General features: G+C 39.3%; 1 protein-coding gene across 4 annotated transcripts in view; it reads right to left on the reverse strand.

The window, feature by feature from the left end:
• Nucleotides 1-14,537, reverse strand: part of gli3 (GLI family zinc finger 3) — a 147,768-nt gene that overhangs the window by 72,376 nt on the left and 60,855 nt on the right. For 3 of the 4 annotated variants that reach the window (XM_051882716.1, XM_051882717.1, XM_051882719.1), the window contains exon 3: nucleotides 10,206-10,448. In XM_051882716.1, the coding sequence (XP_051738676.1) occupies nucleotides 10,206-10,448 (243 nt within the window). Of the gene's footprint in view, nucleotides 1-10,205; nucleotides 11,289-14,537 lie in introns of those variants that run through there. The other variant, XM_051882718.1, reaches the window with a different exon arrangement.

A 14,537-nucleotide genomic window follows, 5' to 3' on the forward strand; every position in this document is an offset into this window, starting at 1 on the left:
GAGGGGCCAACTAGCATTAAACCCTGTGAGTCTGTGCAAGTCGTACGTGTCAATGGGAAAGCAAGTGCTTATTTCACTGTACATGTGTGTGCAAACCAGAAAAAACAAAGTATCACAGGCAACTGAACACACCCATGCACACCTGTGCGTGCTTGTAAGCAGTTGATAAGCTCATGATGTGAAAGCATTCCTTAAGGACATTGAATATTGCGGGCAGTATGCGTCTTGTAAAGCATTCCGAAAACAGGCTGCAGGATCCAGCTGTGTCTGCGTGTAAACACACAAGTGCTGTTGAGCGCTGCTCTGTGGGGGTTGCTGTTGACTTGTGCATTCTGTTTAATTATAGTTCCCGATTGGTGTGACGGTAATGGGCTAATTACAGCTGTATAAATTATCCAAACGTACCAAATGTGTCTGGAATTGAGGTGGTGGAGTGCAGGCATGGGAAACAAAGCAGAAATACAAAGGGAGGGAAGGAAGGAGAGGAGGGATGGATGGATAAATATTTTGGTTGGTAAAGTGAGTGTTGTGAGTCGAACTGTAGGTTTCCGGCCCTCTCTGCTGTTCATCACTTAGTTTAAATTCCACCCACTTGAGAAAAGAAAGAAAGAAGGTAATCACAATCAGGTCTCAGAGGTAGATAAGGGTCGGCACCTCAGGGCAAATTAAGACCTACCTAACTTGCTCCATTTGTCTCACTCCTAAATTTCTCACTAGCTTTTCTCTTCCTATTTCAAAAGTGTTAGCCACTACACTTTCTGACTTTCCCATTTTAAATACATTGTAAATAAAATTAGCTTTGGTTTCAACAGCTGATGCTCTCTGATTCTGCTCCAACAGAAGATAAATTGGCACAACTCACTGCGTTTTCATTTTTCACATTTGTCATTTGTTCTCCTTTGTTTACACATCCACATTCTGTACTTCGCTCTGTCCCTCAGTGAAAACCTGCATCCCTCTTGTCACCCTGAGAGTTATGGCCCCAAAACAAGCAGGAGTTGTAATCCATTTATTCTGTCCCACCAAACAAAAACTTCCCAAATAATCCTTGACAACACAGATCTTGTCGAGAGACCAGGCCTTAGGAGAGAGAGAAAGCGCAACTTAGACAGTCAGGGAGTGAACATCTCTCTTCCTGTCTCTCGCTGTCTCTCGCTCTCCCTCATTGCCTCTTTATCAAGCAGGTGGTGCCCAGGGGTGGCTCGCCAGGGCTAGGAGACAAAAGCGTATGTGTGTAAACTTTAAAGCTGATTAACCCGGCCCCACTGCCTTAATGAGTGCGCAGAGTTGCGGGGACCTCAGAGACCTCTGCGCTGAACCCTTCCTGTGCTTCAGACCCAGCCAGTCATCCCACTCCACACACATCAAAGAGCTTCCAGTACAGAGCGGAGAGGAGAGGTGAGGAGAGTGGGGGGATGGTGGGAGACGAGGAGGGGGAGGATGGACAGAGGGATCCCTTATCTCCTCCTGAGAGGGTGCTGCTCTGCAGAGTGAGATTGTCTCGAGCTGCCACCTGTCCCAGCCATCTTTGAAGGCAATGCTAAGCCTGTGATGGGCCTGACCTCCTTCAGCTCCCATTCTTTTATGTTTCTTTTTATTTTCTGCTTTATTTTCGGGGGGGTTTTACTATTCCCCCCCCCCCCCCCTTCCATCTAGCATTCTTCCCCTCCACCCCTTTCTGTCTTGGCTTTTCTTGTGATTAGTACCCGAGGCAGGCGTGAGTCCCTTATTACCACATACAGACTCATAATAATAATTAAAGGAGGAAAATTTTATTAGTGCTTTCTCTCCCTTCAAATTCAGGCCAAGGAAAGCACCAAGTGGTGGCTTCACTAACATTAAAGGGGACAGGATTTCCTTGAAAGAAGTGGATACATGCAGTTGTAACATTCCAGAGTTATTACTATGTGACATTTAAAACATATCTTTTATCAGAGTGTCTATTTACACCAAGTGGAAATACCCCTCCTTGTTGACAGAGGCTATTTACGCTAACCCTGCCCACCATTATCATATGACAAAGTTACAAAACAAATCATGCTTACAACAGAATCAGTGGCATGTAGAGTAAGACGTGTGGCATTAGATTTTGATGCAACAGAACCGAGTTTGAATCCTCCTTTTACCAATCTCATTCTTCTCCCTTTTCTCATCGCATATCAGCTCAGAGTAGCGTTTAATTTAAATAAAAATTAAGAAAATATTCGAAAAGTGGAAATAAAGTGCCTAACAGATATTTAACAGTGGGAATAAAGTGTTTAACAGGTAGGGTTAGGGGTAGGTGTAGGGGAGGTAATGTCAAGTACATGTAATGTCCCAAAAGCAGAATCAAAACACTGCCCCCGGGAACACGCAACAAAGTGGGCGAGGCCACGTTGCGCGGCATATGGAAGTGGAAGAGTCTACGCTGGACGCGAGCGGCGCGACGTGACGAGTCAAAAGATAATAGAACCCATTATAATAATCAGTGATATTGTCTACACCATAGACTCTAAAAAACACTGTCTACACTGGATGCGGCGCGGAAGACAGCTTCCAGAATCTACACGAGTTCAATGCTGGATTTGCACCAATGCTATTACTGAAAGATGAAGCAGAAACTGCTGTTTATGGGCCCCTAACTGTAAGTACGTTTTATTGTTTGTACATGTTTTTTAAATGTACAGTTCTGTTGCTATTTTTTGGTTGCATCAAGGACATAAAACAAAGACCAATGCGTTTTTGCTCCGCTAGCCAGTTAGCTAAATTCTATTGCACACTTTTCTAGCAAACGCCAACAAACACCAACAAACTTCTATGTTCATAGACAAACAGTTGTTCATGCTATAAATTAAACACTACCTTTACAAAAAATGCTACTACTCAGTCATGTATTCGGCTACAGTAAAATTTTAATCAGGATAAAACCGTATATTAAAAGCTAACAAACAGCAGTAACATTTACAAATGACAGCATATCTAAACACTTTGACACAAATACAAACGGAAATAAACCGTGCATGCAGATGTTCTGCTTGACCCTTTTCATTATTACTGCTATCTGGGTCTGATTCGGGCTCAATTTTATAATATAGACGCCATTATTTACATTTCCACTGAAGCACATATATCAGCTAATGGTAAGGGGCGTGGCGTTTCCGGACACTTCAGCGAATCACAATACACTGGGCCAGCTAACCAATCTGAGCATTTGCGTATTTCAGAGGGAGTGGTATCATAGAAGCAGGAAGTCAATTCGGCTGTTCAAATGACAATGGAAACAGCGGTGTAGAATATAGGTAAAATATAAGAAAAATACAGCATTTTTTTTTTAAAAACGAAGCCTTAAGACATTTTAAACTGCGCCCCATAAACACAATCAAGCCTAGAAAAAAAAACAGTGAACCACCCCTTTAATTTGTGTTCCAAAAATAAACAAAGGTCTTGTAGATGTATAACAACATGAGGGTGAGTAATAAATGACATAATTTTGGGTGAACTAACCCTTTAAGACATCCATCAAATAAGATGCATATCTTTGATGCTTAGACCCCTAACAATAATAATAATAATAATAATACATAGAAAATGATCAAATACATATAATTCTGGATAACAGCAAATAAATAATAAATCATTTATAAATGTATTCCTCATATGTTTGTTTAGAGCAAATTCACACAGACACACAGACACACACACACACAGACAAACACACACACACATACTGGTTTCCATGTTTCCATCTTACTCCTAAACCTACCAATCATATTTTTACATTTTCAAAAAACTTTGAAAACACTTTCTAAGCTGCTTTCCTCATGGGGACCTAAAAACATTTGGTTCCCATAATGTAGGGAATACCAAGTACACAGTACACACACACAGGACTGGAGCGAAAGTAGTGCTGTCTGAATACCCTCTGAGGATGAGAGTGAGAACCAGTGGTGTGATTTATTTACACAGTAGTAGTCCACTCAAAAAAGAAAGAAAGAGAAAGGGACCTCATAGGTGTCAAGCCATTGTTGTAGACTCCCACGTTTTTAAGCCAAAATTTTTACAGTGGGTAGTGGAGTTACTGACAGCAGTTGTCTCTATCCTTCAAAACAGGCTTTCTTAGACAAGGTTCAAAGCATTTCTCTCTATGAAATCTCTTAGATGGCTTATGCATTTTGATAATTTCAACAAACACAAAAGCATGAAAGGAAACACATGTCATGTGAATGACTATGGCATATCCAACGGATCTAGATTTCTGAAGGAATTTCTCACACAGATAAGAAGTTTCCAAGAAAAACTGACGTCCATTACTCCAGTATCAGGCAGTGCTGAGGAACATTTCCACTCTATTCCAACATGCTTCACCCTGAACACTCCAGGTGAAAGGAAAAAAAGACAAAAAAGCACAGGAATCTAACGGTACAGCTATACACGGCAAGACTCCTTTAATAACCTCTATAAAAGAGGATCATAAGATTATCTGTGGTGTACTAGACCAAGATGGATAACAACAGTGAAAGATTGACTTTCAGAATGAAAAGATCAGGATGAATGAGTAAAAGAGATTTCTTACTAGTGCCCAAAGACTGCTCCCAGTGTCTTGGACCCTGTGAGCTCTGGCTGGGCCATAGCATGCTGACCCTCCTTGCCCTTGAAGCTGTCAGTGGGAGCCTCTCTATGGCTTGTATCTTCATTCTGAGGCATCATTGTGTTTTTATGATTACAGAGCAAAAAAAAAAAAAAAAAAAAAAAAACAGCCATTAAAGGCAAAAAAAGGTCCCCCACTTTCTGTAACCTCTGAAGTATAAACTCCAAGCAAAAAGTATGTGGGTGTTTTTTCACCCAAGGACACTTGTTACTCAGTGGACTGTGAAAAAATAAATAAATAAATAAATAAATAAATCTGTAAATGATTTTGAAAAAAATTCCATGTACAAAAACATTGTTACTCATATAGATGAGATATGCTTTAGAATTTAAATGCAAAGTTTTGCTGAAATATTTACCTCAGATCTAGCCAGAGAGACTAATTTAAAATAAATAAATAAATAAATAAATACACGTCACCTCATGTCATCAAGACTCACTACTACGGGGCACAAGGTGAACCTATCAACATCATTCTTTCTAGAGAAGTTCTTAGGAAGAGACAGAAGGTTTCATTTGAACAACAACCAGCATAGAAGTTTGAATATAGATTTATTATGTCCAAGAAAAGTCCAAATCAAACAACCAACTCCACATCTTCACTTGATATGGTTATCTAGAATACACCAATTGTTTGGTTCTGCTCATGTCTATATCTTTGACAGCAGATGTTTACAGTTCAGTGGCCAAGTGAAGGTTTGATTTTGGAGGTAAAGGGGAAATAACACCCAGCACTACCAACCTAATATATCAGTGTCAAGCTCAATCCTTCTCACCATCTCAGAAAGCCCTCTACAAGTCTTTTGTTCAGGCGGCGGTGGCTTGCTATGCTCCACCAAGGGCACTGAAGTGGGAATATCCTCTGATATGGTGCGCACCAATGCAGAGCTGACCAGACAGATGCAAGCAGTTTGGATGTGTCTGTTTGGTGGGATATCATCAGTCCCTCCTCGTGTTCGTTTGTCTGGCCTCTGGTGCAAGGCATCAATGAGGCTTTGGTGGAGGATTACAGGCTTCAGGAAACTTGGTAGATCTTTATCCAAGCAAGAACACAGGACTGAAACTGTAGCCCCACATCGCTGATCAAGCTAAAGGTGGGTGCCAGTTTGCTTTTGAGTGGGGACAATATTTCACACAGAGAAGTTGTAGACCGACACTAAATAGGCTTAGAAGTCAACCCTCTTTGCAGTAATGACACTCGTGGGCTTGAATGTTAAGGACAAAGGGGCTTCAAAGAGCTAAACTCTCGAAATCTTTGGGAAAGTGCTTGTGAAAAAGCACAAATGCTTTAAGACCATAAGGACAGCCAAGACTGCACTGAGGAACGTGAATAAACCTATTGTTCAGTTGAGTTTGCTGAGGAAAGGATATGGCTTTGTGCTGCTGGGACAGTCATGTGTATGTCCAAGATTTCAAAGCACTGAGGAATGCCAAGATTTCATCCCTCCCTGCTCGCCTTGTTCAAAACATTCCCATTCCATTTTAAAATTCATATAAAAAGGGAAATATTCAATTCAACATGCTTTAATTCCCATAACAGGACATGGATCTTACTGGAGAAGAGCACATCTGTTTAAGAAAATACAAACAGTTAGGAAAGAGGATAAAGAGAGAGAAGAGAAGGATCTTCCACTTCCCCAAGAGAGATAAGAAGTGCAATGGCAGCAAGTGCCTCACTGTCGCTGCGGCCTGATGACCTGCTAATCAGTGGACAATATAAACAGATGTCAGAGCGTTAGCCGCATTTCACACTTTCACACATTTAGTGCTCTTTCCTTCATTAATCCGTCTTTCAATCCTGCTGTCTTATCCATACTGTGCATTAGAATGGTGCTAAGCAGGATATGGGACTCTTATCCAGTGTTTGTGTGAGAAAAGAGGATAAGTCTCAGGAATAACGGCTAATGCTAATGCTTCGACTAATGCTCACAAAGAGGGCTATTTATCCTGTGTGCTCTTTATGCAAAACGCGCCAGTCCTTTATACACTTATGCAGTGGGTGCAGAGAGCTTATGAGAGAGTAAATGCAGAGAGTAAATGCAGTATTAGTGCCTGGACTCGTTGAAGTAACGGAGATTTGTAGGACTTTCTCAGAGGTCCTTGCTGTATCCGTGCTTCCCCCTCCTCTGGCACTTGTCGTTTGGAGCTTTGTTCCTGACACCCACTCCCAGGGTGCCCCTCTATGTGTTGCCGTGGTGACCAGGTGTGCAGAGGCGGCAGGTGGAGGCTCATTTAGGCGCATTAGGCCTTGACATGCGCCAGCAGGAAGAGTAATCACGCTTTACCTGCCACTAGTACTAGTGCATACACAGCACAAACAGCCCGACTCGCTCTACATCACATACTTACACACACGCACTGGCTCACACTTACACTAGCGCACACCTGGGATGCATTTACGAGCTGATGGATCTCCAAAGGGAAAGAGAAATGCAGGGGGGCTCTGTCGAAGTGTATTGTGTATTGGGGTCAAGGTTTTTCACAACTCAAAGCCAGTGGAACTGAGTGAATGGCACCAGTGTGGGATTTAAAGAGCTGAGCAGTGATGGGGATAGGGTTAGTTAAATGGTCCTGGCCTCTCATAATCCCTCTGGTGAGGAGTGTATCATAGATGCTTTGCAGTCTAGACAATATAGGTTTCAAACATCACACTGCAAGAAAAAAAATAGGAAACAGAAAAAAAAATGGGTTTACAGCATTGAATACCCCTGGTCTAAAGCAATAATTCACCTTTTAAAACTGTTATGTAAACAGTCTAACTGGAACTGTACATGTCTGGTTTTTGTAAAGTTGGACTAACAGACAGATTGTAACTTGGCTTCTATCATCTATACACTATCGGTTTACAATTGGCTGCAGCATCGTCTACTTGCTCTGAAAAACACTGGTAAAGTGCAATGTATTTAATCCTTTACATTTTTTTATTTTACATTGTGTTATGTAAACTTGGACAGACAAATGAAGACTAGTTTGACTATAAAAAAAAATCAGCTTAAGCTCAATAATAACTGCACAAGTAAATATTATTATAGAACCAATAAGTAATCACTTAGCAACAACACAAAACACCCTGTTATTGTATCGGTAAGTTATACATTATATGTTTCTTCAGAAAATATAAAAACCCACTTTAGATCTGTTAGGGATTCTCTTATTGTGAGACAAATAAGTAATGGTATATGCAACCTATGAAGCTGAAGGTACTAGTTTAACAGGACTTTGGGACATGTTCACTCTGTTCTTCAGGCCAATTTTAGCAATTTAGGTACTACTACAACACATTTTTTATTTAATAAGAATCAAATCAAATGCCCAAGGCATGTCTGTGAAATATCTCTCAAGCAAGAATTTCTTCCTGGAGAGGGAGACTTGGGGAGAGTGCCTCCCACTCCTTCTAGCATTCATTCCATCATCAACTTTCTCCACTCCGCAGTTCATTGCTTCCCTGGTGATCCCCCATGCAGAGAGAATGGACCTTTGGACGACTAAGAGGCTCCTTTGACTTCTCCTGCTGTTTTTGAACCCCTCTGTTTCAGTGTCTGCCTTCTCCACCTGACCTCTGACCCCCCTCCACCCTTTCACCCTGCACCCTCTACCCCAGCCTACCCCTCTGGACTCCAGCCACCCGGAACACCCCTTTTTCACTTTTTTCTTTTTTTGCCTTGCCATTTCAGTCTCTGTCTCTCCCCCATATTTTAACTCTCTCTTTTCCCTTCGCTTCACTCTTTTTCTTTGTCTCCCTCAGTCTGTCTCTCCCCCACATTATAACTTTCTCTTCCCATTGCTTCGCTCTTTTTTCTTTTTCTCCATTCATGTTTCCCTTTTTATTTATCTCTACAAACCATTTAAAAGAATGTTATGGCTTCAATACAAATTTAACTCATAAAGCACAATGTTGATTATGACAGAACAATACTGTATCTTCAACTGTATCTTCAACTTCGTACATTATAAGTATTACTTTTTTGTTTTTTTAAAACATATTAAATGATATATTATTACATTTTATATACTAATTATTTCGAAATAACAACAACAATAATAATAATATTGATTAAACTTGATGTAAACTTGAAATAATAATATACTGAACTCGAAACATTTATTTAAGTTACTCTTTAAGTTTTTCTTTAAGTTACTTTCTCTCTCTTTAAGTTAGCACTGACCCCAACCAATGCTGCCTCATCGCAGGAACAGAGTGGAAATTTCTTAGAGATCCACACCTTCCCCTTTCTCTGATACTGCCTCACCCCATTAAAACTCTCTCTTTCTGCCTATTTCTCTCAGTTTCTCTGTACACAGAGAGTGGCAGAATTGCTGAGGTGGTCAGGCCTGTATTAGTCAATATGTGAGGGGTCTGACTGGCCAGATTGTAGTTGACCTTGTGCATTAAGACGTATGGATCAAAACTAGACCAACAAAGCACTCGGCTGCTAATGAAGAGGCCTAAACGAACAGTGATACAGTGGTAAATGGTTTTGTGAGAGAGAACAAAGGTAAAGGGCATTTAATTAAGTGCTATGGATTAAAACCACACTGTCAAACCCAATTCAAGACCAATTTAGCGAAAGTAAACGAGCCATCACATCGAATCCTCATCCATAGGTGACAACTACGCAATGGTGGTCTGCAATATTAACCTCTTAAAAGGCTTTGACTAGCCTCATCTGTCTCTCTCTCCCTGTATATATCTCCTTCACTCTATCCTGTCCATGCACATGTTCTTGCTCTCTTGCTAAGAGTCTCTCATGATTATTGATTATAAAAATGATGGGGGAGTCCGGTGGACCAGAGAAAAACAAGAGAAAGAGAATATGGAAAAGAACAAGGCAGGGGGGAGTTTGACTGCTCTCCGCTCTGTGGCGCTTTGATCACGCTGCTGATGAGCGAGACTAGAGTTGTGTGCTTACACTCGGCCCCTAATGAGGGAATTAGGGAGCAGAGAAGAACGTCCCCCATACTAACTTCCCCTCTGAAAAAAATGAAAAGGCAAGCGAGAGTGAATGAGAAAGAAAGGGCAAATAGTCAACTGTCAGGCCCAATCAATCCATTAGCAGCTTTGCCTTTCGCCTCACAAAGGGGAAAAAGTTAGTGTGCTAGCCCTGCACTAAATGTTTGTCCTTGAGTTTTATGCACAGACAGTTTCTACAGTCTATAGGGACTTGGTGTTCACAGTTCATTGTAACTGTCCTATGCAAAACACATTACTAAGATAACTTCTGTAGGGATAAGTTCAGCAAAAAAACGAAAGACAGGAGGGAGAAGATTTTTAGTGAGTAACAAATCAAATTTCAGTTTGTTCCTCACACAAATTTATTGTATGTCTATAGAAGACATATGGTCAACTTTTTTGTCAATGTCTACTATCGTTGCAAAGAAAGCAGCCAATACATTCTCCAAAACATGTTGCTTTGTATTTCACTTTTTGGGTGGACTATCCCTTTAGGATTCAAGGATAAGCCTAACATATTTTAGGATAAATAACCAAAAAGTATAGATTAATTGGATTAAAACAAAAAAGACCAAAGCTGCTTATTGAGAGGGTGCTTGTCCTGAAACATGAAAAAGTAGTAACTCACTATAGTGAGGGTCCAAGTATCCATTGCGAGGGTCCATAGTGAACAACGTCCCCCGATAGGGCAGGGTGTGATCTGAAAGGTGGGGCAGAGAACTGTGAAGTTCTTTCTTCACCAATGGGGAGCGCTCTTCTGTAGAGGTGGATGGCTCCTCACTCAGTTTTCCTGATGTGCCCAGAACCGTGGTCTGCCCACTGATGGCATTACGTCTCTCACGATGATACGGGGAACCCGAACTGTCATCCTCTAAATGAGAGAAAAATAAAAAAGAATGAATATTAATCCTTTATTTCTTTTTAATTATTACTAAATATAATTTTCAATTTTGCCAGTTTTATTGAAACGTAGAGTATAAAGAGATATACAAGAGCACTACAGCTAAATGTGTTAGCATGTGTGCTAACCACTAATTCATGCCTGCGACAAAAAAAAAAAAAAAAAAAAAAAAAGCAGTCATTTGATCAATTCTGTGTTCATCTCACAGTGCAGTAACTAACAGTGCAGTAAGTTTTTAATTTCAATGGCCCCCAAAAGACAATATTTAAAGGCTCCTAAAAGATATTTCTGGTACTTCTGATGTAATGACAAAGCTGCTTATTTTGAAACATTATTTTCAAAAACTGGGACTGGGAATATAATAAAATAATTAAATATTTATAAATCATTTAAATAATTAAAATATTACCCAATTTTTAATAACTGAATGTTATTCAGCATTTCTACCCGCTGAAATATTTTAGAGCTAGACATAACTAGCAAATCTTTATAAAACATGATGTTTTAGGATTTTTTAATTTCCAGAAATTTCCAGATCTGGAAAACACACTTTTGAAATTCCCTCATATTTCCAGGTTTTCAAAGAAAATTCTGGTGCTTAAAAAGTTGTTAAGGGCATTAAACAAGAATATAATATCAGTTTACATCTTGGTTTTATTTGTTTAAGCTTATTTTAATGCATGTTTTATTTTAATAAGACATTTTTTCTTATTCTAAGTCATCTTGCAGGTTCTTTGGAAGTTTGTGGTTGAGAACCAATGGCCTAAATACATAAGGATCTGTGTTAACAATATATTTGTAATAAAAACACACAACATTTTTATACACACTCTCAAATATGAATAGATCAAGCCCTGAGTAGCTTTTTGTTCAAACAAACAATGTACAAGTGGAGAAAAAAGCATAAGCTTGTTGTCTGAGCTTAGCTAATGCTAATATCTGTCATGGTCATATCAACTACTGCAATAGGAAAATTCATGGCCATACAAACCTACAGATACACTGTAAAAACACAGAGACACTCATAGGTAGACAGACCCACAGACAGCGGCAATAAATATGTGGAACAAGTCTGGTCACGCTAAGTCTTCGAGTAGTGCAGGGAGGCATTGTTAGTGCTAACGTGTGCTTTAGGGAACTCTTTATGGGTTTTATTTGCAAAGCCTCCTGGGCTTGGCCTCTTCCAGGCAAATGTGCAGGTTCACAGCTTCACACAAGAGCAATGGAGTGTCTCTGTGTCTGTGCTTGCCATAGTCTGTGAAATAAAACAGGCCAACATTCAACATCACAGCAGCAGTCAGGCAAGGATTTCCCACAAGCTCTCTCTCTCTCTCTCTCTTTTTTCAAAGACACAGAATCCCATGGAGAGGGCAGCTGAGTCTTTTCCCTGCATTCCAAACTGCCCATTAAATGGCCTCATGGGTAGTATCAACGCCCACAAGCTATCTGCCTTCTCTCTCTCTTTCCCTCTCTTTCCATATACCAGTCTTTTAACACTGTTCCTGCCTCTTTCCTACACACACACAAACACACACACACACACACACACACACACACACACACCAAAAGAGGTGTACTTTCCTTATGTCTCTGTCTGCAAGTAATCTGTTCTGGCGGGCAGAGTTGGACTTGTACCCCACAGGGACAGTCTCCAGTGGTCTAAAATGGGGCAGAGAGAAGCAAGTTTACAGGGCTTTGCAGGGTTTAGAGGGTATAGAGCTTGATCTTTCTTGAAGACACATGACCCATTACCTGACCCCATCTGGGTCATGACCTCTCAGCCTAGAATAAGTAGTGGTGCAACCCATAATTCACTTCTCTGAAAAAGTCCTCTAACCCTCCATACCCTTTCACTGCTGTATAACATCACTCACTGCTTTTTAACCTTAAGGAGTTCAGTTCATAACTGCAGCTGTAGGGGTCAATGAGGACACAGATGATGTAATTTAAAGGGACTGTGACAGTTCTGTCATTATTTACTCACCCTCGTGTCGTTCAAAACTTTCGAAACGAATTTCTTTATGCAGTGGAATATAAAAGTGAATTTTTAAAGACTGACAAAAAATATTGAAGATATTCCCTAAAAATATTGACATCTGCCTTAATTGAAATTTGTGTTTCTTGCAGTTAACTACTAGCAACAGCACACTTTTTTTTCTTTTCTTTTTTTTTACTATATCCAGAATAAATTGTTGGCATCACTTAAAAAAATAAAGGTTCCACATACAGGTTTTCAGAACTATGCCATAGAAGAACATTTTTGGGTTCCTTTCAGTGAACGGTTCTTAAAAAAACCTTTTTTTATTTTTTTTTAGTGTGAAGAACATACAGAATTGATTTATGTAACCATCCTCAAACTAAGCACAAGCTCCACTCCTCAGCACAAAATCCCAACCAGGGCTCCAGACTGCGCCTAAAACGGTCGCATTTGTGACTAAAAATATTAATTTGCGAGTGATATTTTTGCTGAGGTCGCCATTGGCGACCATACAAATTCACACGTTATGACTGTAAAATTTGCATGTTATTTGCGTGTTCCGTGACCAGTAGCCTATCACATCATTTGCTGTGTTGACGTAATTAAATGAGATGCTGCGTGTGAATGTTTCACTGAGTTAGAGCGCCGAAATATGAACAGGTAGGGAAAAATTTCACACACCAAACAGACGCCAAAGAACTAGAGCTGATGAAAGCCGACTGTGTTGTTGCCTCGCATCGCCTGCGTAGGTGCAAAACAGCTGCATTTGAACACACCGTTCTGCTCCTGCGTAAAGGAGACAACTGCCTATTTCTTCATATAAATTCGTCTATATTCGTCATTCAAAAGGGGAAACGGGTTCTACAGACACAATGCAGCACATGCTTACCGTTTGATTATCAATCATGCTGATCACCTTCATTATTCCACTCCGCTCATGCTCATCAGATAAATTTAAGGTCATTAAAAGTCTTCAGTGCCTTAAACAGTATAACAAGAGTATAAACGATTTTAAGGCGTCTTATATTTTGTGGATAGAAAAACAAATTGCGATACTCCCTAATGTGATTATTATTAATTTCATTAAATAAATGTGAGCGCTGCATGTTTTAAAGTCAAAAGATGGCGCTGTTGCACGTTCTTTAGAGCAGCTCCCGTTCAATGATTAGCGCACATTTGTCAACCGATTGCTTATGAACTAATGCTGATCAATTATCACAAAGTTTACTTTATGTTATTTATATTGTAATGTGTTGTAAATGGTTGTAGCAACGGAATTTTTTTAATCTTCATCTGAACTTGAATGAGCAGCAAAAGTAAAGCACAGACATTTCAAAATAAGAGTCCCGCTGTATTTCAAAATAATCAAAGTCAAGCAGTATGTAGCCTATATCAATTGCCCCTGTTTGTTATTTGGTTACACAAACCAAATTTAATATATTTATATATTTATTTCCATATATTTATATTTATTTTCATTTGATTCAAAGTAAACTGTTGTAGCTTCAGGAAGGAAGGACTAAGAACATTATCTGACACATATTATTCAATATAAAGATTTTACTAGCATCAGGGTTATTATAGTTAACTAAAACCATTAAAAACATTTTTTATTGCCTTAAATAAATGTTAATACTAAAATAAAAATCTATACAAGCTAAACAGACATGTTTAAAAATAACAAAAAATAAAACTAAAAACTAAAAAAAAAATGAAAACTTAACAAAAAATGAAAGCAGAAAATATAAAAATCTAATCGGATTCAAAATATTAACAAAAACTATAATTGTATTAAGCGAAAATAGTGACATTAATTTCCCATAAAAGTCACAAGATGAAAAAGCTGAAACTGTAAAGGGGAGATATATAAACAACAGGATGACTAAAAGTAAGTGATTTAAAATTTTAAGTTCATTGTGTGGCTCTTAAAAAAATTATTTGGCGCCTGTTTTTTCCCCCTATAGGAGCCAATGGCTCCTTAATTAATTTTTTTGTCTGGAGCCCTGCCAACACTAACTGAACATTAAACACTAGTTTCTTCCTTTTATAATTTAGTACAAAAACACATAAATAAACAGTTA

The sequence above is a fragment of the Ctenopharyngodon idella genome, chromosome 23 (assembly GCF_019924925.1).
Source record: "Ctenopharyngodon idella isolate HZGC_01 chromosome 23, HZGC01, whole genome shotgun sequence".
NCBI lineage: Eukaryota > Metazoa > Chordata > Actinopteri > Cypriniformes > Xenocyprididae > Ctenopharyngodon > Ctenopharyngodon idella.